The sequence below is a fragment of the Zosterops lateralis genome, assembly GCF_965231275.1.
Source record: "Zosterops lateralis genome assembly, chromosome: 31".
Lineage (NCBI taxonomy): Eukaryota > Metazoa > Chordata > Aves > Passeriformes > Zosteropidae > Zosterops > Zosterops lateralis.
Genome location: NC_139791.1, coordinates 4,980,600 through 4,995,218, shown reverse-complemented (window position 1 = coordinate 4,995,218; position 14,619 = coordinate 4,980,600). Strand labels below are relative to the sequence as shown.

The following is a 14,619-nucleotide window of genomic DNA, read 5'->3' as shown; positions in this document are numbered from 1 at the left end:
ATGGAGCCCAGGGGCCATTGTGACACAGCAAAGCCTTGTTTGAACAATGAAACCATTGTTAATAGTATAGAAACTAATGGAACCAAGGGGCCATTGTGACACACTGGGGCTGCATGGAATGGAAGGTCCATTGTGACAACGCAGATGCAAGGAGACCTTGGAGACACTGTGGGGCCTTGTAGAACCAAGGAGGCCATTGTGACACTGCAGCACCTCAGAGAAAAAATTTGACCATGTAATACTCTGTGATGTCATGGAACAAAGGGTTCATGATGACACTGTGGAACAAAGGAGATTGTTGTTGGCACTATGGATGCTCATGGAACCACAAGTCAACTGTGACACAGATTGGCCACATGGAACCAAGGGGCCACTGTGACTGAAGATCCTCCTGGAACCAAGAGTCCATTGTTACACTGTGGGGCCCTGTGGAACCAATAGGGACCACAGTGACATTGTGGGGCCTCATGGAACAGTGGAGACAATTCTGACACTTTGGGACCCACTGGAACCAAGGGGCCATGAGAGCATGGCAGGGCCTCATGGAATCAAGGGGACCACAGTGACACTGTGGGTTTCCATGGGATGAAGGGTCCATTCTGACACTGTGGAACCAAGGAGACCATTGTGACACTCTGGGGCATCGTGGAACCACAGGTCCATTGTGACACAGCAGGGCCTCATGAAACCCTGGAGGCCATTTGTACAGCCCTGTGAAACCAAAGGGCCTTTGTGGCACTTCAGAGCCTTGTGGAACCAAGGGGTTCATAGTGACACTGTGGGGCTTATTGGAACCAAGGGACAATTGTGGCACTGTGTGGCACCATTGAACCAAGGAGTCCATTGTGACACTGTGGGGCCTCATGGAATCCTGGAGACCTTTATGACACTTTGAGGCCTCGTTGAACCAAGACCCTCTGCAGGACCTTGTGGAACCAAGGAGACCCTTCTGACATTGTGAGTCCCCATTGAACCAAGGGTCCATTGTGATACTGCAGTACCAAGGAGACCCCTGTGGCACTGCAAGGCCTCATGGAAGCAAGGGGGGACAACTGTGACACTGTGGGATCCCATGGAAACAAGGGGCCAGTGTGACACAGCTGGGGCTCGTGCAGCCAAGGGGCCATTGGGATCCTGAGGAGCTCAATAGAACCAAGGAACACTGTGACACTTCAGGACTATAGGGAATCATGGAAACCACTGTGACGCTCTGTGACCTCATGGAACCAAGGGGAGCCATTGTGTCATTGTGCAGCTCCATGGAACCAAGGAAAACATTTGGACACTGCAAGGCCTCATGGAAGCAAGGGGGGACCATTGTGACACTATGGAGCCCCATGGAAACAAGGGGCCAGTGTGACACAGCAGGGCCCCATGGAATGAAGGATCCAATATGACACCACCATTGTAACACTGTGAAGCCCCATGGATCCAAGGGAACAGGGATCAGGTCTGGTTGGCTTGGCCTGACTGACTCAATGGACCTTGGCATGTTGGGGGTCTCTTCTCATCCACTCCTGAAACACTGTGGCTCTGGACTTTCCTTTCTATGGAAAAGAACCATCCCTCCTGCCCAGGCACCCATGGCCAAAATTGGTACTTCTCTACAATTCTCTGTATGCAAAGGTTTCTCCCAGACTAAAGCTGCCAAGACCAATAGTCCTAGCTTGCCTTGGCCTCTGGTGGTTGCCTCTAATCTAAGCCCTGAAAGCACAGGGACTCTGTGTTTTCTTTCCTATGGGAAAGAACTGACCTTCTCATCCAGGTGCTCATGGCTGAAATTAAGATTCTGCTCCCAATTCAATATATCAAAATTCAATATATCCAAGATATGGAATCCAAGATATTTATTTGATTGCTCCCAGATGAAAGCTACTAGACCAGACAGCTCTGGTTGGCCTTGGCCTCTGGTGGCTGCCATGCATCAACCCCTGAAACACTGGGGCTCTGAGCTTTTATTCCTGTGGAGACACTTCAGGGTGTCATGGAACCATGGAGACAATTGTGACACTGTGGGGACTCCGTGGAACCAAGGGGCCATAGTAACACTGCAAGGTACCAGTGATGCAAGGGACCATTGTTACACTGTGAGATGCCATGGAGCCCAGTGGCCATTGTGACACTGTGGGAATTCATGGACCCAAGGGGATCACTGTGGCACTGCTGGGCTGCATGGTCCCAAGGGGCCAGTGTGAAGCAGCAGGGCCTCACAGAACCAAAGGGCCATTGTGACCCTGCTGGGCCTCATGGAAGCGAAGGGGCCATTGTGACACCTCAGCAGCAAGGAGAACATTGTGACACTCTGGGGCCTCATGGAACCAAGGGAACATGGAACAGATCTGGCTGGTTTGGCCTCCCAGGGGCCACCTGACAGGTCCAGCTGATTTTGGAATGCTGAGGGCTGCCTCTCATCAGCCCCTGGAGCACCGGGGGGCTCAGTGTTTTCCTTCCTCTGGAAAAGAATCATCCCTCTTTCCAGGTGCCCATGGCCAAAATTGATATTCCCCCTGAAAAATTCCCTATATGCAAGGGTTCTCCCAGACAAAAGCTGCCAGGACAGAGAGCTCTGGCTGGCTTTGGCCTCTGGTGGTCACCTCTCATCTCAAAGAAGCCCTGAGGAAAGGATTTGAACAGGTTTGACTACTGGAATATTAATGAGTCTCTCATCATCTGAAAAAATCAGATGCTCTTCTGATCATATGCATCTTTTTTTTTTTTTTTCCTCATTCTGTATTATACATGAAATACTATTTCCAGCTAAAAAAAAAGTTATTCTAATCACTCTGCCCATGTTATCTGACACAAAACACCTCCTCTACATATGGATCCAGGTCACCTGTAGAAACAAAGATGATGAAGAATCCAACAGGAATTATTTGCCTCTGGCCCCATCTGTCCCATCTCCTCTGGAGCTGGAGGTGCAGCCCCAGCACTTGGGAGGGCTCCAGGGGTCACAAGCTCAGGTCCCACACACTGAACTTGTGGACCCTGGGGTGCCCCTTGGTCCCTGCTCATGCAGGCTGAGATGGACATTGATGGTTTCTGTGCCAGGCTCTCTCAGCCCAGCCCAGCTCCCTGCCAGCTCTGCCAGCTGCCCTGAGCTCTGTGCAGCACCAAGGGCCTCTCCCCAGCACAGCCCAGCCGGCTCTGGCCCCACAGCTCTGCTCAGCCCAGGCTGCTCTGGGCAGGGGCCCCACGGCCTCAGCCCCTCTCAAGGGCACAGCAGCAGCTGCAGCTCACACAGGGCTCAGCCCCAGCCATGGGGAAACCTGCCTGGCCAAAAGAAAAGGAGACTCCCTGTTGTCGCGGTTAGGGACACAAAAGAACCACACACTCACCGTCAGGTTGAAGGGAGGAAAAGAAGCACCAGTTTATTATCATTTAGGGTTTAAATAGGATTTGGAATTTGGTCATAAATTGGTAGATGAGAGGAACACCTCTCTGACCACAATAGTCAATTCAGAAGTCCATCACCAAGAAATATGAAAACAATCTACATTGTTTTGAGAAACTCCAGTTCTAGAATGTAAACAATCATCAGAAGGCTAAAGAATCAGGGTGACATCTCACTCTTTTTGTGTTAGGAAAAAAGAAAAGGAAAAAAGAAAAATGAACATTGTTCAGTATGGTGGAAGGACCATCAGAGTGAACACTTGTGTCCTCTGCATCTAAGTCATCACTTGATGGTTCATCCATTTGCTGCCGTTCATTTGGTCACGGTCTCCAGCTTTCAACATGGTGGGGTTGATAGAATTCTGTGGCACCAGTCAGGTGCTTGATGGCATGCAAAGCTTTTGCCAATTGGCTGTGCAGGGTTTCACCCTGCATTCCCCGTTTTTGTTAAGAAGAAATTTTTTTTCTTTTTTTCCTCAATAATACAACACAGAGCCGTCAGCAAAGGAAACAAAGCAGCATCGCTGACTCCCTTCAAAACTGAATGACTCAACTGCTGTGCCATGTCAGCAACACAAGCGAAATCCGTGACTAAATTGAAAGGTTCCTGGGAAAACTTGGAAATGCCATGACAGCAGCCCTCAATTCAACTGGCCACTCAGATCCATCCTTCCAAGTAACAATGGCCTTTCTTGTGCTTCCCAAACTGTCAGTAAGGACAGTGGGTCCTTGCACTGGCTCCTGGGTATCTTTAAATAATTTTTCCACTTGCAATAGCTCATGGCTGGGCAGATGACAGATGATCTGTGCTGAAAAAATTTTCAGAGCAATTTGCAGAAAACCACTGCTTGCAAAGCTCCATTCAAATGTCTCCCGTAATACCGAGAGTTTGAATTTTACAAAAATCTGCACCCATCAATTGCAAGCGCTGTTGCCTGCATTTAATTATCAATCGAGCAATGAGCTCAAACAAAGTGATTGTCGCCTTTTTCTTCTGCTGTCGAGCAATCAGTTCAGACAATGTACTTGCCGTCTTTTGCAGCTGATGGGGCAGGATGACCCAGTCCAAAATGTGCAAGGGATCAGACCATTTGTCATTCCATTGGCCCATGATACCTGTAGGAAGCAACTGAATCACAAAAACAATCTTTCATATTTACAATGAGGATCAGCCAATCTGCGGGAAACATGGTGGCGACAGCATATCAATCTGCAACATCCCCATGCTTTCCACCACAGCATTAACTTTTCGGAGGTCTTGCAACAGCCTCCATTTCCCAGAGTTCTGTTTCGATGCAGAAAACAGGAGTGTCCCAAGGACTGACTGGTCGAAGGTTCCAGATGATCCTGGTCCAACAGCTTTTGAACAAGTCTCAAAGGGCAACTAAGTTGTCTTGAGAGAAAGTCTTTTCCAGAGTGCCAAGCAGCAAGGGAGAGGATCGCAATGTCCATTTCAGGGACAGACAGGGTAAAAACATTCAGAAGAGTCTGTGGCCAGAACCACAATGAACTTGAGCCAGCCCGGTAGCTTCAGAACAGCCGTCTTCTCACCACTGGCTCTCTGTTCTGTGAAGAGAAAACTCAAAAAACACAAGGTGAACAATCGTGATCTCCCCAGGGAGGCGCTGGCCTCCTGGGACCCATGGCCCCACCTGTGCCCAAAGCGCATCCCCCAGGGCCAGCAACCGCTGCAGCCCCGGGTTCTGTGGGAGGTGGCGGGGCTGGGCCCATCGGCTCCAGGGGCGCTCCAGCCCCAACGGAGCCCGTGTCTGCCAGCAGCGCAGGAGCGCTGGCCACCACAGCCCAGACAGGGGACCCTGCGACAGCCACGGGCCGAGCTGGGGCATGTGAACCCAGTGGGGGAAGGATTGAGGCCATCCCGCTGCCCCCCCAATTCAGCGTGGGGGAGGGATGGGGCACCAGGAGGGGCGCGGCTGGTGGAGCCACGGCACCATCCCCCACCACAGCCAGAGGCTCGGCAGGCAGTGGGGGGCAGGTACAGGTGGCATGGGCAGGGCAGCACCTGCGGAGGGAGCGGGATGCAGCTCAGGGCCGCTCAGGCCCAGGCCAGCCCCTGCAGCAGGGGCAATGGTACTCACTGCGCCCAGCAGGGCAGCCACGGGGAGGGGAGAGGCCGGCATCGCCCCCAGCATGGGCCCGTCTGTGCCACGGGGACCCACCGGGGGCGCCATCCCCCCCACGTGGGGCAGGACGGACCGCTCAGCCCTCGGCGCCTCCATGACCTCTCCAGGTGCAGCAGCCGGTGCTGAGCCCGCTGCGGCCACCGTCAGGTGGAGCCTCCGCAGTCCCCCCATCATCGGACAGGGTTAACTCCCCGTCTGCTGCTCTGAGGGGGCATTCTGCGGCAATGCCACATGGAGACGCCCTGGCTCCGGCCTCCAACAGAGGCACGGGTTGAGTCAAAGGCGCCTCATTCCCCCCCATCACCGGGTGGGAGAAACATGCTCCCAGTCCTCCGCCTCCCAGGCACAGGAACGGGCGGGATGGGTGGGGCTGGCACAGCCCCAGGGGCGACACGTGCCCCCACGGGAGCTCTCGAGCTCTTATATTCCCTTTTAGCATTATCGCACTCTCTCCAAAGCACTGTCAGCTCCACGATGCCCGCATCGTGAGTCGCAGCTAAGGCCCAAATCAGATAATCACCAAGGCGGTTCAAGGCACCTCTTGAGGCCACCGCCCCATCATCAGCAAAGAAGCCTTTCACCTTTCCATAATAATATAGATGCCGTAAATCAACATCTGAAATGGGAGCGTTTGCCCGATCCAGCAAACTTCGCCAGACTTTCAAGGCCCCGGCATCAAACACGGGGATACGGAATATCATTTCCACAAAGGCTACTCACAACACACAGCCGTTACCTTAAAACAATCTGACTCCACACACTGCAATTCTCATGGGCAGTCCAGATGGCCCATTCTGACATGGCAGAGGTCACCAGTTGTCGCAATTATGGACATGAAAAGAACCACACTCACCCATCAGGTAGAAGAGGGAAAAGAAGACAGTTTATTATGATTGAGGGTTTATATAGTATTTGGGATTTGGTCAAGGATTGGTCAATGAGAGGAACATCTCTCTGACCCCAGTGGTCAATCCAAAAGTCCATCACCAAGAAGAATGAAAACAATATACATTGTTTTGAGAGACTTTGATGGAAAGTATGTAAACAATCATCAGAAGGCTTAGTATTATGGCAATAAGAGTCTGACTTCAATTTGTTTGTAATGTCCTGACTGTCCATACCAATAACATGGTCCTGTATTTCCTCCTTGCCTCCTTTTGGGATGAAGAGTTGTTGAGCGTTGCTCCCCTGCTTTCAAAGCAGCTGCTATTAACTTGGTCTGGGATCCCATTGCTTCTTTCATGACTTCAGCTTCCATAGCAGCCTGAGATTGTTGCTCTGCTCTTATGACATGCAAAGGCATTTCATCAACAGGTGATCCTTGTGGTAAATTCACTAGGATGGATTTTGTTTTGCTGTTGGCATTGTCAAATGCAAGCAGTCGAAAAAGATGATCTTTAATTTCAGTTGGTAAATCTGAGTTCTCTTTGAGCGATTCCCACAGAGGATTGACAAAATGAGAATAACTTTCACTGAGTCTTTGCTTTACGTTAGAAAAAGTTGGAGCCTTTTTATCTTGTGGTATACCAAACAAAGCTTCTTGAGCAAGTTGAGCAGCCAAATGATGCAAAGCCAAAGGATATCATAATTGAGTTGATGTAGATGCATAATTTCTCCTGCCTGTAATCATGTCTGCAGTAATTCCATATAAATCACGTCCTTGGGGTCTCTGCTTGTTGGCTTCTGTTTGTGCCTTTTGGTACCAGTCATTTTCCCACATTAAAAATTCAGATGGAGTCAACAACAATCTTGCTAAATTCTGACAGTCGACTGCAGCCATGACATCTGCTGTAAAGATCCATGTTAAAATAGATTTTGCAGTTTAAGATTTCAGTCCATGCTGAGTGACAGTTTGCTTTGCTTGTTGCAGAATTTTCAGATTGTGTGGTCTTCATTCGGCTATTTGATTTACATGTTCTATTATGACTGGGCAGGCAATGGATGCTGCTGCTTGCCATTCTCCTTCAAGTATAGCATCACAAATGACTTCTGACCTCTGAGAGGATCAATTTTGCTGTACTTGCATAGAATTCAATTCACGGGATGTGATGGAGGTCGATTTTCCACATCCAATTGTTTGAGTTCCATTACATTTTGGGACGACTGTGTGCAGGCTGTCCAAGAAGGAGCTGTTGGCTTTACTTGATGTTTGTCTCTTCCTTGTTGCTCTACAGTGAGACCTTTTAATTTTTCTAAAACTTTTTTCATCGGAACTTTTGTTTGTTCTTTATCAGGCTGTAGTGACACTGGAGTGTGATTTCCTGACTGACTTGAACTGCTCCATCCACTAGATGGCAGTCGTGGATAACTTTGCTGGGAATCACAGCAGATTTCTGGTTTTTGCCCAGCTTTTTGGTCCAAATTTGTTGGCAGGGATTCAGACACTTTTCCTTGCTTTTTCACATGGTGTTGCATATTTTCAACGGAATTTTCTGGCACTGCAACCATGCCTCTCATGGGCTGCATGAAACCATTGCTAAAAAGATTTGGAAATCGTCCAGGTTTTGCCTTTTCACTCATGGGAGGCTCTGAGCTCAGTGCCTGTGCAGCAAGCATTGCTACACGTTCTTCAGTCTTCATTACCCCCAATGCTTCAGTCACTAACTTCCTAATGGCACCAAAGCTTTGAGCTTCTTTTCCTACTATGCCTCCTTCAATCATTTTCTGCCAGAGACACTCTCCAACACCTGGCCATTTCTCAGGGCTAAACATCAGAGAGATTTCTTGTTAAGGCCCTTGTTTCTCTACCCACTTCACTAAATTGTGAAGGTGCTTTGCTTCTGTTGCTTTGCCTCTCTTAGAATATTTTGCAACAGCTGAACTGCAGTGTCTAATTCCATTTGCTCGCAGTTCTTACCATGCAGAAGTCTGAGGCACGCTCTCAGAATCCAGCTTCCACATCTCTCTGATGGGGCCATTTCAGTTTCTCCTTCCTCGGAGCTCCTGTGTCTGTGTCCAGAGTTTGAAGCTTCACTGCCGGTCCAGCATCACATCAGTGAGGTCACCAATTATTGTGAGAAAGGAGCCAAGTATCAAACAGACATCAATATGATTAGGTTTGATCTCCCTATTTATTCTTTATTCCCTATATTTATGTGGGTACAGAGCAGGAGCAGGCACAGCTAAACAATTAGTGATAGGCAAAAATCTCATGTTCAAGCACTCTAAATGATTGTTCATTGGCTCATGTCTTTTGGCAGCAAATTCTTCTTTGTTCTGTCTTATGATCAGCATTTTTGTCTTCAAGCATCTATGAGAAGGTACAGAAACTTGTTACATATCTTCAGCTTCTCTGAGGAGGCATCCATGAAAGGGACCAACAAGCTATTACAGTTGCTGCTTTCTTGCTAATTCAAGGCAAAGTAAGAACAGCACAGCAGGCAGAGTACAAAACCTCCTACTGTTCCCTGATAGCAGAGATTGTTCAATCCTTCCATCAATAAATTGTGGCCTTTTTCTTCTAAAACTCTTCTACAAGTTTACAACTTAAGTTGAACCTTTTTTTCATCTGAAATATTTCTCCTGGTCCATATCTCCGTCATGAAATGTTTGTTAATATTTTTTTTCTTTCTCTGCCCTGCTGACAGGGGAGGGTGAGCGAATGACTCCTGTGGGTGCCTGGCATTGGGTGAGTGTCAAACCACGACACAAGCGAACTGCAAAAAGCTAACCACGGGCTATTGGAGCAGGCAATCTTATCGAGCATGTGCAGGAAGCAGCGGTAATACGTTCAAGCCCAAGGAAGTTTTCTGAGCCTTCATCAAAACGACCACCAGGAAGTGAAAACCACCTCATGCAGAGACCATGCATGTGCTACAAGGGCTTACATAATCATGGGATTAGAAAATATGTTATAATATGAAGGTGAGGAAAGTATAATGTGAACATTTTTTAAAAAGTATAAAAGCTAGTACTGTGTGAGGAATGGATGAGTGAGTTTGTGGCACCATCCCTGTCACTCCTGGCATTGAATAAACAAATACCTGCTCTGTAGGCCTTACACTATGGGGTACTGTTTTCTTGCCTAGTTTTCCTGGATTTTTGCCCACCTTATTGCCTGCAAAGGTGGACACACAAGCAGGAATTCCCAGTTGCTGGGAGTGGCTCTCTAGTCCCTGGCTAAGAAAGCTTCTCCCAGCTGATGTGTGGATGTGGATGATGGGAAAGTCTGAGGGTAACTGGTGATGGATCTTTCTTAATCATTATAGGCAAGCTTTGGTAGTGATGATTGGATGCATTGCTGAGCTTCTCATTATGTGATTCTTTGCAGTTCTGCATTATATAAATCCCAATTTTCCTTAGGTTCATGCCAATTTTTGGTGCTGACCCTGCCCATCTTCAAAAGGGACACTGCAGGCCCCAGAGAACCAAGGGGCAGTGTGACACTGCAAGGCCTGGTGTGACCAAGGGGAGCAGAGTGACTCTGTGGGGCCACATGGAACCAAGGGGCCAGAGTGACACTGCAGGGCCTCATGGAACCATGGAGATCATTCTGACACTACAGGGACTCTTCTAACCAGGGGCCCATTGTTTTCCTCTCCCTGCCCCAGCCCTGCAGAGCAGCCCAGTCCTGTCTGGCCCTGCAGCAGGAACTGGAGGCACTGGAGGTCAGGGACAGCCACTCTGTGTCTGCAGTGCTCAGGAGATGCTCAGCTCAGGCAGCTTGCGCAGCCCCAGGGCCAGCCCCACTGCCCAACACAGCAGCAGAGTTGGCCCTGGGGCTCCTCAGGCAGCTTCTGCTGCCCCAGGGACAGGGCAGCCTCTTTCCAGGGCTCCTCTGCACACCCACGGGCTCCTGCTCTGCTCCTGGCACATGCCAGCTGCCCACAGAGCCTTTCCCAGGGGAACACGTCTGTGCTGGCCTGAGCAGCCATTGCTGCAGCCCCTGCCCTGCTGCCCACAGCCCTGAGCTGGGGCTTCTGCTCTGCAGAGCACGGGGGCTGTGCTGCCTCTGCTGGGCTCTGCTGCTCAGCCTGGGAGACACAGGCAGCTGATGGCGCTCCTTGCACTGACCCCCTCCCACACAGGCTCTGCTGGGGCCATGGAGGCTGCTCAGAGCTGCCTGCCTTGTTCCAGGGCTGCCACATGGCCCTGGGGCTGCCCTGCATCCTCCTGGGGAAGCTCCCTGAGGGTGACACCAGTCAGTGCCCAGACTCCTTTCCCTGTGCCTGCTGTGTCCCCTGGGGCTGCAGAGCTCTCCTGACTCACAGCAGACATTCATTCCTTGATCTCGGGGTGACCCCACCCTGGCCAGGCCTGTGCCCAGGGAGCTCCACTCCCTGCTGATCCCAGGCACACACTGTCCCTGCAGCTCCCCTGTGTTCTCCTGGCAGCTCCCAAGGCCCTCCAGACACACATTCCCCTGCCATCAGCCCTGGCACAAGCTGCAAAACCCCAGGAAGGTTCAGCACTGACCATTCACCATCTGATTGCCTCTGGCCACCAACAAGCAGAACCTGAGCCAGCCCTGAGTCCCCTGAAGGCCACACTGGCACCCTGATGTCATCCCACTGAGCCCTGGGAGAACAAGGAACACAAGGAGCCTCTTCAGAGTCTGTTCCTTGGGCCAGTTCCCAAGAGTGACTCTGCAGGGAGAGCAAAGCCTCCCTGCCCTGCCCTCAGGAGATGCCCTTTGCTGCTGGAGCTGCTGTGCTGGAGCCCGGCTGTGTCCCAGCAGTGCCCATGGCCTGTCCCTGCCTGTGGTCACCGCAGGGACACGCAGCAGGACAGTGACCAAACTGCCAGAGCACTGCAGCCTTACAGCCACAGAAGGGTTGGGAAGGAGAGGCTGGAGTTGGGAAGAGCGGCTTGGAAAGGACCAAGTGCTGCTCCTCCCTGTCAGTGCTGCTCTCCTGGGACTCTTTTCCCCTCTCCTCTCTAACTTCATGCAGGTCTCAGAGTTGGGATCCCAGAAAAAAAAGGCACTGCAAGGTAGTGTTTTTTTTTTTTTTTTTGTTTGTTTTTTTTTTTTTGTATGTAGTAATACAGCAAATCCTGGTTTACAGAGTTTCTGGGTCAAACTCAAGACGCATACAGTGAATTAGATGGAGGTGATTAAGAAAAAAAAAATTCACTGGGATAATTTTCTGACAGAAAAACCTACTGAACACTACCAAAGACATGGGAAGGCCTGTTGGGCCATGAGTTCCCTTCTGAAAATTATGCCCAAGAAAACAGGCGATTTGTTGCTTCTGAAAAGCATCCAGTCATCATTTTCCTCAGAGTGTCCTTGAGCTCCTGGTTCCTCAGGCTGTAGATCAGGGGGTTCAGGGCTGGAGGCACCACTGAGTACAGAAACGACAGTGACAGATCCAGGGATGGGGAGGAGATGGAGGGGGGCTTCAGGTAGGCAAAAAAAGCAGTGCTGAGGAACAGGGAGACCACAGCCAGGTGAGGGAGGCAGGTGGAAAAGGCTTTGTGCCGTCCCTGCTCAGTGGGGATCCTCAGCACAGCCCTGAAGATCTGCACATAGGAGAAAACAATAAATACAAAACAACCAGAAGCGAACAAAAAACTGAATATTAGAAGTCTGAGTTCCCTTAGGTAGGATTTGGAGCAGGAGAGCTTGAGAATCTGGGGACCTTCACAGAAGAACTGGCCCAGGACATTGCCATGGCACAGGGGAAGGGATAATATATTGGCTGTGTGCAGCAGTGAATTGAGAAATCCACTGGCCCAGGCAGCTGCTGCCATGTGGGCACAAGCTCTGCTGCCCAGGAGGGTCCCGTAGTGCAGGGGTTTGCAGATGGACACGTAGCGGTCGTAGCACATGATGGTCAGCAGGGCAAGCTCTGATGCAAGGAAGAAGACAAGCATAAACAGCTGAGTAGCACATCCTGTGTAGGAGATGGTCGTGGTGTCCCAGAGGGAATTGTGCATGGCTTTGGGGACAGTGGTGAGGATAGAGCCCAGGTCGGTGAGGGCCAGGTGGAGCAGGAAGAAGAACATGGGGCTGTGCAGGTGGTGGCCGCAGGCCACGGCGCTGATGACGAGGCCGTTGCCCAGGAGGGCAGCCAGGGAGATGCCCAGGAAGAGGCAGAAGTGCAGGAGCTGCAGCTGCCGTGTGTCTGCCAATGGCAGCAGGAGGAAGTGGCTGATGGAGCTGCTGTTGGACATTTGCTGTGTCTGGACATCCCCACCTGGAGAAGGAGGAAAGACAGTGACATTTGAAGGGAGATTACTCACAGAAAAGTCAAAGCCCATTCTCATACAACAGTCCCTGCCACTAAACACCTCACTGTCATCTATGTCTGACAGAACTTCCTTCACTGTGGTTGCTGGAGCCCTGATTCCTGATGGCCAGTATTTAGTGAGGAGCCAGAGCTCGACCTGCAAGACACCTGGGAGTCAGCCCTGAGCCCCAGTCATTACAGGCGAACACCAACCCTGGTGTTTGAACTTGGACAAAGAATCTCCTCCTAAGGCATGGGAGCAGCCAGAGTGAAGGGATAAGGATTGCAGGAGGCAGAATGAAAGATTCTACTGCACCTGGGTAGAATAGAGAATCCAGTGAGGCAGGAGGATTGTCTGAGCCTTAGTGCAGACTGAGGGAAGGTGCTCTGTCCGTCTCTCCTGTTCCCAGCTGCCCTGGACTTGCACCTCTCTAAGGTCTACACCCGTGTTGCCCTGGAAAGCCAGGAGACACTGCTGAGAGCAGAGGGATCCCTGGCACACAAAGTGGCTCCTGCCTTTCCCAAAGTCAGGCAGAGTCAGCTCATTTCCAGCCTGCCAGCCTGCCCTGCCCAGAGCTCCCCATGACAGAGGGAGCTGGGACACCCCATTGCTGTGCTCAGCCTGAACAGGAGGAGCCCAAGGGCTGGGCCTGAGCCTGCAGCTGGAACTGCCATTCCCAGAGAGCCCCTCAGCAATGCCAGGAGCACCTGGGCAAGGCACGGAGAGAGAGAGCCAGGCCCTGAGGAAAAGCCTTTCCCTGCCCAGCCCTGCACAGCCCCTCCCAGGCAGCAGCAGTGCAGGACAGTGGCCCTGAGGCCCTGGTCAGCAGGGAATGGGCACATGGCAGGAGAGATGCCCTTCATCTCTGGGCTGCTCTGCTGGCCCAGGAGGGGACTGAGGGCCCCGAGCCCACGGGCTGAGGGCTGTGCTGGCTGGGAGGGGACACAGGAGCTGTGCTGCTCAGGGCAGTGTGTGCCCTGCAGGGCAGGGCTGGCAGGTGCCACATGTCCCCTGCAGCAGGGCTTCCCTCAGCGCTGCCTCCCTCCCTCCCTGCCCACGGCTCTGCTGCTGGAGTTGTCCCAGCCCAAGCTGTTCCTGTGGGCCCGGGTTCCTTCCCTGCCAGTGCTGCCAGAGCCCAGCCCAGCCCCTGGGTCAGCTCTGCCCTGCAGCTGCTTGGGGCTGCAGGGATTAAAGAACAGCTCCTCCAGGCCTGGGCACCATGGAAAGGTGATGCTGGATGGATCTGGATGCTGGGGAGGTGGAGGCACTTGCTGACATTCCCAGGAATACTTAGAACTATAATCTAAGAGCCTCAGCCCCTACTCTATCCTGCATAACTGAGTATCCATTGCCAAGGTGAGCCAGGGAAAAGTAGGAGCACAGATTCATCAAAGAAAAGACTTGAGCAGGAAACTCCTGCCCTGAATCTGCTCATGACAAGTGTCCTCAGAAATGACCTGGGCATGAGCTGGCACTCTGAGCAGCCCTGGCACACACAGCACCCTCTCCACAGCAGCAGGACCTGCCCAGGCAGCAGTCACTCCTTGAACCCACAGCTCCCCTACACCATCCATGGGAGCTCCCAGGCAGGCTGAGAGCTGCCCCTGGCAGGTGGCAGATGCCCTGGCCTGGCCAAGAGCCCTCAGGGCTGCAGCACCTGCTCTGCACCACAGCCCTGGGCAGCCCTGGCTGCAGCCCCAGCCTCAGCCCCTGCAGCCGTCCCTGGCAGCAGGAGCCGTCCTGCCCTGTCCCTCTGACGGTGCCCAGGGCAGCCCCGCTCTGGAGCACATCCTCCCCCAAAGCAGAAAGGGCAGCAGAGCCATCCTTAGAGTGCTGTCAGTCCTGTCCTGGCTCAGCTTTAGGAGATTCCTGCAGCCACAGACTGTGTCATAAGTGGTGAAGAGTTCTC

General features: G+C 51.8%; 2 protein-coding genes across 2 annotated transcripts in view; one reads left to right on the top strand and one right to left on the bottom strand.

The window, feature by feature from the left end:
• The window catches only part of LOC310920762 (olfactory receptor 14J1-like), a gene marked incomplete at its 3' end in the record, with an annotated part of 1,005,486 nt that overhangs the window by 853,639 nt on the left and 137,228 nt on the right, over window positions 1–14,619 (top strand). The gene's annotated exons all lie outside the window — the stretch shown is intronic.
• LOC310920763 (olfactory receptor 14J1-like) lies at window positions 11,697–12,653 on the bottom strand (the record flags this gene model as incomplete). Its single annotated transcript, XM_083880819.1, has 1 exon — window positions 11,697–12,653. One exon carries the CDS (start codon window positions 12,651–12,653, stop codon window positions 11,697–11,699), a length of 957 nt encoding a protein of 318 aa, XP_083736945.1.